Source organism: Gymnoscopelus microlampas (genome assembly GCF_963454915.1).
Source record: "Gymnoscopelus microlampas genome assembly, chromosome: 10".
Classification (NCBI taxonomy): Eukaryota; Metazoa; Chordata; class Actinopteri; order Myctophiformes; family Myctophidae; genus Gymnoscopelus; species Gymnoscopelus microlampas.
Genome location: NC_139947.1, coordinates 18618563 through 18634859, shown reverse-complemented (window position 1 = coordinate 18634859; position 16297 = coordinate 18618563). Strand labels below are relative to the sequence as shown.

The window sequence follows — 16297 nt, the reverse complement described above, 5'->3', positions numbered from 1 at the left end:
GGAATTTTATAGTTTGGGAGATGTTTCCCCAGAGAATAACACTTTTTCTTAAAGGTCAGGTCATAATGCAATCACATTTATAACAAGGTTTATGAAGTATTGCTGGTCATAATGCATTATAAGCTCAGCAGAACAGCACATTATAACCATAACTTGTAAAGTTAAACCATAAAAGGTCTTTATACAGTAACTGACTAAGTTATGGTAGTTATGAATAATCATAACATTATGCATTATGACCAGCACTTTTTTTATATATATATATTATATATATATATATATATCTCTGCTGTTCGGCAGGAACCAGCTAACTCCAAAATGTTCATTTTTCAGGAAATGAAAAAGAGTTAGGAGGTTTTGTTCATCATTGATAAGAACAGCTGAATGGAACTCCAAGCTCACAATGAGGTTGGAGGTCAAAAGGGGGTGGAGCCTGGAGTCAGCAAAACCAGCTAACTCGGGTGGACTTCGCTGGTTTAGCAGACCATTTGAGGATCCAGTGGAGTTAGCTGGTTTTGTCAGAAGCGCTTTTTAATGCTTTTCATTGGTTCAATATTTTTTTTACCAACACACAGACGTAAAGGGTGTTCACTGACCCTGATTTATGGAAAAACATGCAAAAGCGTCAAAATGGAGTTAACTAGTTTCTGCCGGACAGCAACGATTTTATATTTATATTATATATTATATTTCTTAGCATTAGTCTGTGTTACTAGCTTGAGTTTGAGAGCTGAGACCAGACCCTAAAACACCTGCTGATAAGGCCTGAAAAGGGATATATACTTGCTCTTACATCTTGCATGTTCAGGTCTCTCCTCCTCCATGCCTCTCAGGGTGGATGTCTTTGAAACGTAGGATGGTCACATCGGCGTTTGCTGTGTGGGAAAGAGAGGACAATGAAACTCAACATCTAAACATGAAAACCCAAATAAACAAATCTAAATTACACTGGTGCAAAGAAAATGGTGTAAGTAGATGAACGATGTGACGACGTGGTTTCATGAGGCGATACATGGACCGTGATTAATTTGATTAACGATGAGGATATCCAATCAGCACAGCCCCTTCATTATCCGTGTAAAATGCTGTAATATGAACAGGTTATGGCGGTATTAATAATTTTTATGTTATTAATTAAAGGTAGGGTAAGTGTTTTATTTTGGTTAAAATAAGTGTTAAATAGCTCTATATTCTGATAGTACTCATTGCTATAGTGTATGTCCAGTAAAAGGATCAGAGACATTGTGGTGAAATCAGATCTACCTCCTAAAAAAAAACACACTTTCCTAGATGACTTACCAGATGGTAATCGACGTTGTGGTTTGTGTGCCCAATGTCATTTTACAGAAAAATGCAACGTTTTCTATCACCCGTCAACGGGGCAAGAGATAAAAATAAGAGGCAAAATAACATGTACAATAGGGTTGTCCGATATTGGCTTTTTTACCGATAACCGATATACCGATATTGTCCAACTCTTAATTACCGATACCGATATCAACCGATACCGATATATGCGGGGATTATTGTGATTAGGGTAAGCTCAAATTTCATATCACACACACCATATACAGTAAGAACTCCTGTAACTTATTTATAAAGCAAAAAAAAAAAAAAAAAAAAAATTTTTTTTTTTTTTTTTCAAAAACCGATACCGATATTTTGCCGATATCAATTTTTATGCTAATATCGGCCGATAATATCGGGAGGCCGATAAAATCGGACATCCCTAATGTACAACGAATAATGTAATCTATCTACTTAGATGTCCACGTGGGAAAGCGTATGTGGGTAAGACAACACGTGCATTAAGAACACGGATTGCTGAACACAGGAGTACAATACGTAATGGGGACGAAAAGAGCCCAGTAGCTTTACATTTTAAAAAGGCACACCACAATGTTTCATCTCTAAGATACCTAGGAATAGAGAAAGTGCATCTTCCGAGACGAGGGGGAGATATAGACAATCTCCTACTGGGAAGTATGTTGGATCCATTATGTTAAAACTATGGCACCAACAGGACTCAATGAGGACTTTGACATTAGGCCATATTTGTAAACAAGCCAAGGAAGGGAGTTGTGTATATGTTGGTTGTAAAACTTTAAGTTTTCTTTTCCTTTTGTTGTTTTTTGCTTGTAACCTGGGGTACACAATGACTAGGATCTGGACCGGGTCAAAAGAGATATAGTTTTTAAGGAGTATTTCTTGAGAAATGCATGCTCTGAAATGTATGTTCTGGAGGAATATTTTTTGGAAAATATTTGTCAGCAGATAGTAAGCATAGACTTTATTACCTGTCTGTTGAATCAAATTAATTGAGTCTACTGTTTTTAAAACTTGTATCTTTACTAAAGTCTTTTCTCTAAAAAACTGTTGTAAAAAATCAAGAATAATATTTTGTAAAATGTAAAAGATGAAATGTTGTCTTTTGATAAGTTGTCTTATGACAAAATGTTTATTAAGTCTTGGTACCGCCCCTGATCACCAGGTGGGGCTGGTAACTAAAATCATTCATTCCTGTATAAAAATAGGTCATTTCCTGCTTTCTTGTTTATACTTTAAAAAGACCGAAAGGGTCGAAACGTCGTATCAGCTGTTTGTTTGAAATAAAACCTGGAGCATCAAAGTGAGTTGCAAGCCTTATCTTTGTCTCAGTAAAAGGAGTCTCCCATGTCTCTCCAGCTCTTTATTAAACAGAAAATGCATTTTCAGTGCTCTCTCCTGATTGGCTAAAATGTTGCCTACCTGAAAATGTACTATATTCTCTCTTTACTAAAGAGCCGGAGAGACCCCTGTGACCGAACAAACGCTCTGTAGCAAATAGCAATGATTACTATCAGAATATAGTGCTTTAACCTTTTTAACAAAACAAAAAAAATGTCACTTGCTCTACCTGTAACACCTCATACTGTCCGAAGGTCAGGGTTGTCAGAGTGATACATCAAGAAACACACAGGAACTGTGCGATAATAACTAAAGTTACTGAACAATTCTACTTCTACAAATCACAAGCTGAAATGTGATAAATGTGAATATGAAATGCAATAAATTGAAGCATAAGAATCAATTAAATCAATCAATTCAATAAATGACAATGCAATAAATCATTGACAAATTGACAAATGCCTAAAGCAAGTATAGCCTTTCATGGTCAGTGCGATGAAGGCTGTTGTTAAAAGGGGCCCATATTGTGTTTGAGCCAACAGGAAATGAGAGGATTGAATAAGGAGGAGCTGATGAAAGGGGAAGGTTAACCGTGGTAGGCAACTGGCCCGCCATGGCAATAATATCTGGACGGGCTGGGAGTCTGGGACGACACCTGTAAGCGGGGAGTGTTGGGCGGGAGGAGTAGGATAAAGGCTCGGTGGGGGCTCCTCACTGGCAGGTGAGTCAGTAGGATACGACAGCAGTGACAACACAGAAATGTGTGTGGGGAGGAATCAACTGACACAATGACTAAATTGGGGAGAAAAAGGGGGTAAAAAAGAATTGGCAACTCTAAATTTAAAGGAGAAAAGAAAGATTGTGGCGCTATATTAACTCATTTTGCTGGGGACCCCCTGGTAGTACCCCCCAAGCCAGGACCCCTTGGGGTCCCCAGACCCCACTTTGAGAACCAATAGAGAATCTATTACAATAAAAATAATGCTTATTATACTTTTAGCCATGCTGAGTGTGAATGACAGACACAGACAACCATACATCAGGTAGCAGGGTGTACTGTGGCACTGAACCCCTCATAGTGCAATCAAAAATGTGGACGGATAAAACAAAACAGATTTGCATTGATGAAACTGGGTATATTATGAATGCATAGTTCTATATCCATTCTTATTTGAATGCCCTGTGGTCATTGTCAACTTTCCTCTTTAGACTTGACGATGAAAATATTTGTTTAAAACACCCTGTGTTTCCTTTGCATTAAACAATGCACAATGTTTCTCTCCATATCTAAGAGACCTTGAACAAGCAATGAGCTCCTGTTCTATGAAAGAGCTCTTGTTCTTATCTTATCTATTCAAAAAGGAGTATGTCTGTGTTGTCCAGATGTTCTTTTTCAATTTCTAATTAACCAAATGTCCTCTGTGAGAGATTTAAGTAGGATATTCAAAAAATATTATATAAGCATTTCTATCTGCACATGCAGGCCTAACATTTTATTACACACACATGCAGTTCAATCTGTATTACCAAACACATCTTTATTAACTGTAATAGTTTTATTCAAGGTTCTGACACAAGAGCTAGTTCTTAAAGGCAGGGTGACAGATCATTTTAAATGCTGTAAATTCAAATAAGGTGAAAAAAGGTAACAGGATAGGTGGGCACTTAGGGACATGGGGACCTCAATGTAAAATTCCAAAAATGTTGTTAAAAAAATTAATGTTTTTAAGTAAAGTAAAGTATACATGATTAAAACATCCTTAAACATTCGACAATTAATATCTAATATTTCTGCAATACAGTACAAAACGTATATCCAGTCATTTTGGGGCATAAACATGAAGTTGAAGGATAACATTAAGTCTGATAATGATGTACCATGCGTGTTCACATCATGTATGCTTTACATTACTTTAAGACTATTTTTTAAATATTTAATCATTTTACATTTGGGACAAAATGGCCAATTTTACATCGAGGTGCCCAGCTGTCCCTAGTGCCCACCTATCCTAAAACACAAAACAAAAAAAACGGTAGCCTAAAGGTAATTAAACCAGTAATTAGCAGCAACATTCCAACATTTCACCCACAGTTCTAACCAAAACGTTATCAAGCCCGTGACCTCCTCACAGATAGATAGGGATAATTAATACCAAAAAAACGTGGATTGTTGTCATTGACAACATCAGTGCCTTAAGTCTACAGGCCCTCTGGGGGAAAATCTGGGCTGTGGAAGAGAACAAACAACACTTTCCCCTTCAACAGCCGCAGTTAATTGGACGTATAGCCTAGCTCTGGTCCACAGTGGTTGAAAGTTAATAAGTACATTTACTCAAGTACTGTACTTAAGTACAATTTTGAGGTATTTTTTACTTTATTGGAGTAGGCTACTTCCAATTTTCAACTATTTTACTTCTACCCCACTACATCTCAGAGGCAAATATTGTACTTTTCCCTCCACTACAATTATTTGAAAACATTGCTAGTTACAGCAGATTTTGCCAAAACCACTTCAGACCTATATATACTTTGGCAATTTGAAAATAGCCGATCTACAAGCTCACAACATGTCACTTAATTTAGATCTGCTATTTTCAAAGCCTGGTTTTTATACATTTGAAAACTTGTGAAATGGGACCTTCTGCATAATAATGAGTAATTTTACTTTTGGTACTTATATATATAGTATATTTTTGATGCCAATACTTTTGTACTCACTCAAGTAAATTTTGAATACCGAACTTATACTTGTAACAGACTCCTAATTCTAACCCTATATGGACCAGATAGCCATATATTACAGTAATCCTCTCATTTCACTCTATGTTACTTTCTAGCCTTGACGTTTTTCATTGCTCTCTCACTTCTTAAATTAACTAATGCTGGTTATTAGTTTAGTGAATGCCTTAACATAATAAACAAAACCACTCACCTTAATAATCAGTAGCCTATGTGTTATTATCAGTGTCAGTAACAAGGAAAACGAACCGTTAGATTTCCCTCCTGTCCTGTTGACTTATAAACATCATAATGTGTGGCTGGTCCTCTCAACAGGCAGGTCACGCCCCCTTGGTTTAGTTTCGTTTCATCGCAAGGTGCAAGAATTATGAAACTTAACCACTTAAACCCCATATATGGGTAACCTTATCCGGAGTCCCTCAGGGCTCAATACTATACTATATACTATAATACTATGATTTATTTATTGACCTAGGCCTATGTATGTTCCAGAAAATATTAACACAGAGCTGATACTATGGAGGGAAAAAAATAAATATGTTCATATAATTAATTTAATAAATAAATAAATACAAGGTTCAGTTATCAAATATGTGTGCAGTGCAGGTCAGGTTTATGTGAAATCCTATATTGAAATTGGCTTAAAGGGGAATACCACTCATTTTCAACATTGAACTATGTCTTTAATACACCTTAGAGCTGTTGTGTGGAAATAAGAAAAAAGTCCCCCCCCTTCAATGTTGCCTAGAACTGGATAATTGATTGAGGTCATGTGATCAGTGACATACTCATGCGGCGGGTGAGCATGACAATTGGGAAGGCTGGGGGTCGAGCGCGCGTCCGAAATCCGTGCACACGTGCAAAAAAATGCGCGGATTGTGTTTCTTTTTGGTTACTTTATTTCGGTTATAGGATTAGGGTTAGGTTTAGGGTTAGGTTATTTAATTGTTATTTTGACTGATTTATTATCAAAAAATTAACTAAATAAGGTGTACTTTTGAGCCAAAAGTACACCTTGCGTTGTAAGTTAATACCCCAGGGAGGACAGGCGGATGGACGGACCACAGTGCACGCTCATGTCACCATGACTCAGCCATATAACCATATAAGGAGTTCCCAATGCAGCTACGCCCAAATATGGAGTGTGTTGTCTAACCTCAATGTATCGTCAAACGCTAAACTTGGGCACAATGAGGGAACTGCCGTCCCAACTCTCTTCCCTCTTCCGGAACATCACTGGACTGGATTAGCACGCACGGGGACCCGTGGTGGACTTTTAATCTCACAAACCATTATGCCAATCAGTGTCAAATTTCTTGTGCATGCTGCCGGTTGGCCAACAATAATGGTGGGTAATGTACTAATAGCCAATATCTAATGTTGGAAACATTGACAATGCCTCTTAACCAATCACAATGTGAGGTCGGAACTGTCCCCGACCAGACCCACACAGAGAGAGAGTTATGACACGCTTTGATTTCGCCACAAAGAGGGCCGCTATGGGCTATAGTTCCAAACATTGGAACTATACCATTGAGCTAGAACAAGCTTTTCCGCATTCCATTCTTACAATGGGAGTCAACGCTAGTGTCGTCACTCTCATATTAGATCATGCTGTCCCCGACAACATAAAAGAGGCTTTTTCCCCCACAGCTGTGGCGCTTGGTACCTGATCAAGTTGGATCAAGCGCCAGAGCTTATATTCACTACACGAAGAAACACACCTTTATGGAAAGTTTAAAGTTTTATTGAATGAATATAATGTAATAGAGGGAGGGGAAGAGGGTTCCCGGGGAGGGTCGCCGACCCTGGAGGCTTTGGGGAGGAGGTCGTTAGCGTAGTCAGCACGGCACACACGGACGGCCGATGGCGTAGTCAGCATGGCACAACGCGGGCGGCCGATGGCGTAGTCAGCACGGCACACGTGGACTGAAACCCCCAGCAGGAACCTGAGAAGTGGGAGAGAGCGAGAGAGAGAAGGAGGGAGAGAGAGAGACAGGGAGGGTCGTAGAAGGAGAAAAGAGAGGAGTGGTGGAAAGCACAACCTGTGGAGGTGAAAGGGGTGGTGGAGGGATGCTGAAAACGTTATGAGCTTGAGTACGGATGTACGAAAGCGAATAAGGGGTTTCTGGGTAGTTCTGACAGGGTATAAATAGCGCCAGGTAGATTGGTGTGTGGGCGGAGTAAAGTTGTGTTTCTCCGCCTCCTGAACATCTGTTGTTCCAACGCCATTTATGCTTATATATGGGCATGTCATTCGAATCGGACGTTCTGGATAGCTGCCTATCTGACCGACTTCAGGTCAGGCTCCGCACATCTTCCGGTACTTTGCAATAAACACTCACACAGTTTACGTGAAATACAGTACGTGATTAATCAAATTAACATAGTTCGATTAATCCAGGAATATCTGCATGGCGTGTGTTTGTGCATGTCTTTGTCCCTTTATGCCCATATACGGAGATCCCCAAACTATCTCAAGTTGATTGGTTGATGTCACTATGACATCATAATACTGATGTCTTCGACCATATGTGCTTAAAGCTTCAAACCAGACCGCAAGCTTCTTGTCTTTAACACTTTCAGGATAAATAGCAACTACAAGTTTTTCAGTAGAAGCCCACTCAGGTCACAGCAATGAAACCCATTCTGCTCCAGGGCCACGAGAGGCCCATCACTCAAATCAAATACAACAGAGAAGGCGATCTGCTCTTCTCTGTTGCCAAAGACACAGTAATCAATGTGTGGTACTCTGTCAACGGAGAGCGACTCGGCACCTACAATGGACACAATGGTGCTGTGTGGTGTGTTGACTGTAACTGGGACACTACAAATGTGTTGACGGGGTCGGCTGACAACAGCTGTCGATTGTGGGACTGTGAGACCGGAAAACAGCTGGCCCTGCTCAAGACCAGCTCGGCGGTCAGGACCTGCGGTTTCGATTTCAGCGGCAACATCATCATGTTCTCCACAGACAAACAGATGGGTTACCCGTGTTACCTCAACTTCTTAGACCTCAGAGACCGACAGCAGGTCGAGGACAACAAACCCTACCTGTCGGTATGCACTGGTGATCTCGCGGGACTCACGAAGATCACCAGTGCTGTGTGGGGACCACCTCTGTCAGAGTTTGTCATCACTGGACACGAGAACGGAGATCTCAACCAGTTCAGTGCCAAATCTGGACAGATCCTGAAAACGGCAAAGGCACAACACACCAAACAGATCAATGGCATGCAGTCATCTGTGGACCTCACCATGGTCATCAGTGCATCCAAGGACAACACCGCCAAGCTGTCTGACTCCACATCTCTGGAGTGCATCAGGACTTTCAAGACAGAGAGGCCTGTCAACTCTGCAGCTATCTCCCCCACCATGGAGCATGTAGTGCTGGGTGGTGGACAAGAGGCCATGGACGTGACCACTACCTCCACAAGAATTGGCAAGTTTGAGGCTAGGTTCTTCCATGCGCCAACTGAGGAGGAATTCGGTAGGGTCAAAGGTCATATTGGTCCAATCAACTGTGTAGCATTCCACCCTGATGGCAAGAGTTACAGCAGTGGAGGAGAGGAAGGTTATGTAAGGACTCACTACTTTGACCCACAGTACTTTGCCATTAAGGTCGAGGCATGACATAGAAACCTCTCCATAGGCCCGGACCGCTGGCCTAGCGGTCCAGGCACCTAGGCTCCAATGTGGCCTGACAGTGCGTTGCGGGTTCGAGTCCCAATTCCGATGATCTTTACTGCATGCCTGTCCCGATCTCTCTCTCCCTGTTTCCTGTCCATCTCCACTATGCAGTACCTATAAATAAAGGCAGAAAAGCTCTAAAAATATCTTTAAAAATCTCTCCATAGCTTAATCTGCCATCCCAGTGAGACAGCTTCATCTGCCATCAATCTAGTCCCATTGGAGGTATCCAGTAACAGATATGCCCATATATGGAATACTAGGCATGCGTCCGTATGAAGAGTGTCACATTTTGGCCATATATGGTGATCCCCAAACTCTCACAAGTTGGTGCTGATGTCATGGTATAGCTGCTGACAACGCGTAATGCGTAAAAGCAAGCTCAGCTTAAAACCGGACCGCACATACTGCAACAACAGAATTGAGCTTTGACTGGCCTGCAATTGACTTCCAAAGGAATCACTAGAGAACTGAGGGCAGCCCTTGTAACCAATACTACAAGAGGACTCACTAGAGGAAGACAGACCACTTGCAACCAATATTTCACTGGTAGTCTCAATCATTCCTGGATCATAAGGGTGGACATTTTTGGCTACGTTCTTGGTGACTACCTACTCACTCCAACATGGTAGAATTAAAGAAATATGCCAAACAGCAATGGTTCAACTTTGAGAGTAACCCTGGACCCATGGCGAAGAAATACAATGTGGCAAAACAGATAGCTGTTGGAGTAAGCAGTGGATGGTGCGCAGGATATCTTTTTCGGAAGGTTGGCAGAGTTGTGGCTTCAGCTGTAGGAGGAGGCATTCTGCTGTTACACATAGCCAACAATAGTGGTTATATCCAAATAAACACAAAGAAAATGGAGAAGGATGTCAATAATGCATACCCTGAGCTAAACTCATTTGCTGACAAGTCCATTTTGTTTGTGAAGGAAAACGCAACAGTCGCCAGTGCGTTCATAGGAGGCTTCCTGCTTGGCCTGACATCATAGAAGATCTGAAATGATGTCTGTGGCCTGGGCCATACGTGACGGTCCAGGCACCCTAGGCTGCAATGCCAGCCTGACAGCGTCTCGCGGGTTCGACTCCCATTCCCGGCGACCTTTGCATCTCTCCCCATTTCCTGTCAGCCTACTTTCCCTATCCCTCTCTAGATAAAGGTTTGATTCCCGCTGGGGGCGTGTTCTCTCCTCCACGTCATCAGTGCCAATACCCTAGGTGAGGTTGGCGATGGCGAAAGGGCCTTTCTGTGTGGACTTTGCATGTTCTCCCCGTGTCCCCTAGGGCAGGTATCCTCATTAAAACATGCATTAATCCTGGTCTCTATACTGCGTCCCCCTGGTCAGCCCGGGCGCCTGATGGAGGGGAACTGGAACTGGTTGGAATAACTTGTTCCTTCCACACGCTACGTCATACCGGGGAAACTCCCCCCTGTCAGGTGATAAGTAGCGGCCTGCACACTCATGCATTGAAGGGAGCATGAGCTCAGTTCGGGGTTCTCCCAGGCTGGCAGAGGGAGAGTTGCACCTTACAGCTTAGGCAATTGGCACTGGGTGAAAAAAATGGGTTACAAAATCGTGGGATAAAAATGTAAGAAAACATTTATAAACTAGAAAAAGTGTGGCCTCCTGGTGGCGCTATAATAGGCCAATGTGAAAAGGTTGACATTTGCTCCTCAACATAGTGTGAATGTGCGTGCAGTTTGACCGCAATCGGACGCTGCGTTCATGATTTGCGGAATTTTGTTCAAAACAAGCCACTACTGCGAACTTTAGATGTCAATCTTAGTCAATCAGGATGGAATATGAAAAATCAAACACATCCGTCTTGATCACATGACTATAGAGATCATGTGTACCGATTTGCGTGAAACTTGGATAAAATCGGAAGGAGTAATATAAAAAAATGTGTTTTATATAAGTCGGCCTCCTGGTGGCGCTATAAAAGGCAGATGTGAAAAATGCAGGACAAAGGTTTTTCCTTGACCTTTAGGGAGTGCGCTTACAAAGTTTTACACAGATCGGTGCAGTTATAGGTAAAAACACGAATCGGCCTGTTATAGCGCCACCATGAGGCTGATTTGAAAAATTTCAAGTGGCATTTCTTCCTTGGCATAGTGGAAATATGCGTGCAAAATTTCAAGGGAATTGCATGCTGTGTTTATGATTTGTGGCATTTTGTTCAAAACGGAGCACTCCTACAAACTTTGGAAGCCATTTTTAGCAATCAGAATGGAATATGAAAAATCTGAAAGACCAGTTTCGTTTAATGACTATAGAGATACTGTGTACCGATTTGCGGGATTTTTGGACAAAATCTGTAGGAGTACTGTCAAAAAATATGTTTTGCACAAATCGGCCTCCTGGTGGCGCTTAAAAAGGCCCATATGAACAATTTGGGGCAGAGGTTCTGCTGTGGCATCCAGGGAGTGTGTGTGCACAGTTTCACTGCGAGCAAGCCAACGGTGCCGGAGATTAGCTGTCCACAGACAGAATGACGGACGGACGGACACGCGGACACACGGACGGACGGACAGGGGGCAAAACATACTCTCTCGCCATGCCTTTCGGCCTGGCGGAGACAATAAAAATGCAGTGCATTATGACTGTTGGGTGCATAGACTATTGCCGTATACTTGCCCATATGCAGTAAATAAAAAATTCACCCACCCTTGGCGGAGATGTGTGTTTCAGTGAGTGCAGTGCACCCATCTATTTACAAGCATAACCGCCCAGTCGCCTTTTACAAAACTTTCCAGAATGATAGTTTCTTGCCAAACGAGCAAGAAATCAAGAAATTAATTAGGTCAGTTTTGTATAGGCCTGTTATTCTATGTAAAATAATTACCTGCCCAACTGTTTTACATTAAACTTGATGACACAGATCCTAATAAAATAACTATGGTAGCCGCAGAACAGTTTATTTGCAGTCAGATCGCTCTCTGTCAAGGACAACTGCCATAATCTAATCGTAATCTGTTATCACATTTTTTTTTTAATGGGCAGCCTCAATGCCATCTCATCGATGCAAAGTGCAACGTCAAGAAATGAAACTTTGAGTCAAGAAATGAAACTTAGCTGCACCTGCAGATGATTCATATCCTTTGCAACCCCGGGCCCTTCACCTACCCTCCCACATCAAAGAGAGGAAGTACATCTTCACTGTCAGGCAGAAATCTTGTAATATTACTTTTTTTCCCCATAATCCCCCATCCTATTTTACACTTCGTCATATGGACAAAACTATAAGCGTCGCACGTTGCGCCACAATGCGTTGTCAGCTTGTAGATCTGCTATTTTCACTAATTGTTTTGCCTATAATGACATGCCCAAAATATGAACCTCAGGTTGATCTTTGTTAAGTCTGTCTGTGGGTTTTATAAATAAATCATGAATCATAGTAACTTCTGTATTTCTCTTTCCTGTAAATCGTCATGTCTAATCTGCTCAGAGTAGTTTTCCAGTGTATAATCATTCACCAAGTAAATGAGATTAATAACATAATACAATACTAGCAGTGTCACAGTCTGTGGCTCTGAGTGTGCGACTGGGCTTACTGTGGCTCTGTGTGGGCGTCGGCTTGCCTCCCAACTTCCAGCTTTAGCACGCCTTCCTATAGGGCATATCAGTGGCGGCCATTTTCTGGTTCCACTTCAAAATAGTCAATGCATTTTTCCCATTGACATTTCCAAAAATATTTATATCAATTATTTTAAGCCTAGAATCAAGCCATCCAGGGTCCTGGTGAATCATGACCATAAAACGTTTGATTCTGTGAAAAAAAAAAAACTTTTTTGAAAACGGCAAAACAAAGGGTATTTATTAAATATAGTATATCATATAATTAAATATAAGATTTTAAAAAATCACAGAAATAAATGTTTTATGGTCATGATTCACCAGGACCCTGGATGGGTGATTCTAGGCTTAAATTAATTGATATAAATATTTTTTGAAATGTCAATGGGAAAAATGCATTGACTATTTTGAAGTGGAACCAGAAAATGGCCGCCACTTCTATGCCCTATAGTCACCTCGTCTCCCGCAGTTGACGCACCTGCCGGCCATCAACTCATCAACCCTCACAGTATTTGAACCCTGGTCTTCACTCCACTCACCGCCAGACCATTGCACAACCTCCCGTGGTAGTAGCATGACTCTTGCCAGTTGTATTTGCTAGTGAAGTTACTAGTCTGTATTTCAAGTTGTGTTACCTAGTATTCCTAGTGTTGTGTTACCTGCAACTCAAACTCTTCTCCTCTGCTTCAGAACCCAGCTCACCTGTTCCACCACTGCCTGCCTGCCTGCCTGCCTGCCTACTGCCAGGCCTCTGCCCTGCCTGCCTGCCTACTGCCAGGCCTCTGCCCTGCCTGCCTGCTCACTTCCGCTACCAACCCCTACTTCCACCTTGGTTTGAATAAAAACCCTTTTAACCTGACTCTGTGTTTAGTCTCTGCATTTGGGTTCACCAGTTTCCCGGTACCGTGACAGAATGATCTGGCCAAAATGAACCCAGCAGAGCGAAAACTATTCTAGAGGAAGGTAGCCAATTTTGACCATGTGGTGGCCCGCCTCCATGGCCTCTCCCCCTAACCAGCATGTCAAACTCCAAGAAGAGATTCCCACTCTGCAAAGAGGCCATAGGTGAGTCATTTTGTCCCTCACCTTGACATTGTCCGTGAAGGGCTCTAGGAGTTTTTACAAAGCAGTTCTGTTCTTGTTGTTTCCAAGTCACCTCCTCAGTCATTAAGACTTGAGTTTGTGGCTGTTAAACCTGCCTGTCCTGAGTTCTGTAGGCCGTTAATAACCCATTCTGTGCCTGTGTTACATGAGCCTGCCTGCCCTGGTTCTGACCAGCCTATGAGCCTGAGACGAGGCTGAGACGACGCACCTGAAACAGTGCGACTTGTAGTAGTTTATAATGGCGTTATGGTTATATATCACATTTCACAGTACTTGTAGATAATCAAGATCAATTAGCTGAAAATGCTCTAATAAGTCTTAACTTTATATTCAAGTCGCACTGTTTCAGCTGGAAGTGAGATTCCCCATTCTAGTGAATGCAATGCAGCAGCCTAGAGGGCGGAGCCAAAAGTACACCGTACGTATGTCACTGATCACATGACCTCAACAATCAATTCTCCACTTCTAGGCAACATAGAAGGGGGGGACTTTTTTCTTATTTCCACACAACAGCTCTAACTCTAAGGTGTATTAAAGACATAGTTCAATGTTGAAAATGAGTGGTATTCCTCTTTAAGTGTTGTGCTGGTTTTCATCTCATTGTGGCCAAAGGGTTTTCAATCACTTAAATAATTGTATTTGTATAGTGCCCCCCAGAACTCAAAGATGCATTATGGGATAGAACAACCCAGTAAACCATCAAGAAAATATGTGTCTCCTCGCTCCTCTTCTCTCGCATACTGTACTTTACTCTGCTCCCTGTGTCACTAAATGAAGTTATGGTATTCCAGAAGTATGATGCCCATGTTCATCACAAAGAATCATGCAAGGAACCGTATAGCTCTGTGACTTATTTTTTAACAGCTTGTTGAACAACAATGGAGTTCTATGACATATGAGCTACATTCGGGTGTTGGACCATGTAAGTAGGAGAAATGCAATTTTACAGTGTTGTTTTTAATATGTGTGTGTGTGTGTGTGTGTGTGTGTGTGTGTGTGTGTGTGTGTGTGTGTGTGTGTGTGTGTGTGTGTGTGTGTGTGTGTGTGTGTGTGTGTGTGTGTGTGTGTGTGTCTAACATGATGTTACATCACAGTCTACTAAACTTAAGAAATAACAACTTAAAGGAGCCTTTGAACAAAGCCTTCTGTTGAAACTTGGGAGGAAATAAGCATCATCATAAACATATTGGAGTTATATTTGTTTGATGTTAATGTGTTTACAACTCAGTACAAATGTTCAATTCTTTTCACCTACAGGACAATAGTATAATCCGGCATATATAAACTACTGCACATAAGAATGTTTGTGTACAGCTTTTAAAACAGCAGGTCAAGCCTGATGGGATTTTAGATTTTAGTCTCCCTGCTCTGTTGCTTTCGTGAATATTAATCTCATGGTCATTGGCAGCAACTTTGCATTCAGCAGTTTGCTGCAGGCCTGGCTGTGGCAGCACCTTTTGACAGTACAATAGACATCACATCACCTGAACAGCATCCAATAAAACCAGTGAACCACAAAGTCACTTCAGTGTAAATGTATCCATCTGTAACTCTCAGAATTACAGGTCATATTAGTTCACGTTTGTATGTAAACAAATAATGCAAAGGAAATGATACATCAGCGGGGGGTCCAGAGTTATTGTTTTGTTTACCGCCATCATCTACCACTTGAATACACTTCATACACTGTTTACTGTCCGGTGAATGGTGGTGTGTTGGCAACTGGTGGAAATCTCTTCTCCTGCAGGTCGGCCTGCCCTCAACCACAAACCCTCCTCTCACCAACATCATTATTTTGACCAGGAACGTTGTAAACACAACCTGAAAAGCATTGAGTGTTACTGGGTTTGAATAAAAGCAGTGGTGGAAGAAGTAAAAGTCAGGTAGTAATCAATATTTTAATTAGTAAAAGTACGAAAGTATTGACATCAAAATGCTGTACATGTATACTTACAGTACCAAATGTAAAAGCGTTGCAGAATGGTCCATTTCACATTCATGTTATTGGATTGCAATTAGTAACGCATTAATGTTTTCCTCACTTTAATGTTGCAGCTAGCAAAGGTGGGCTGATTACTTCATGTGCTGCTGGGTAGCTTAACCTATAATAATAATACATCATAAATACGTCACAATACATCATCATTCATCACTTAATGTGTGTTTTGTATTAAATCTGCAAAGTATCACTAACCAGCAACTAAAGCTGTCAAATAACTGCAGTGGAGTAAAAAGAACAATATTTTGCCTCTGAGATGTAGTGACATTTAAATAAGCATAGAAAAAAGTAAAAGATACCTAAAAACAATACATCTTACTTATTAAGTACAGTAGGCTACTTGAGTAAATGTACTTGGCTACTTTCCACCGCTGCTAAGGAGTGCGTATCAATCAAAGGGTAGTACCACATGATATTGTGTGAAACCACACCTTGCTGGACCCCCACAGCATGGCTCCAATGATCTAAGTTTAGCATAGTGTGTACAGTAATACCCTCCTGTGCCAAGTCTGTAGCCA

At 41.5% G+C, this 16297-nt stretch overlaps 1 protein-coding gene across 1 annotated transcript; it reads left to right on the top strand.

Moving 5' to 3' along the window:
* Positions 1 to 8043: 8043 nt before the first annotated feature.
* Positions 8044 to 9039, top strand: LOC311054115 (eukaryotic translation initiation factor 3 subunit I-like; the record flags this gene model as incomplete). Its single annotated transcript, XM_084069995.1, has 1 exon — positions 8044 to 9039. The coding sequence occupies one exon, from the start codon at positions 8044 to 8046 to the stop codon at positions 9037 to 9039; it is 996 nt and encodes a 331-aa protein (XP_083926121.1).
* Between the last annotated feature and the right edge of the window lie 7258 nt (positions 9040 to 16297).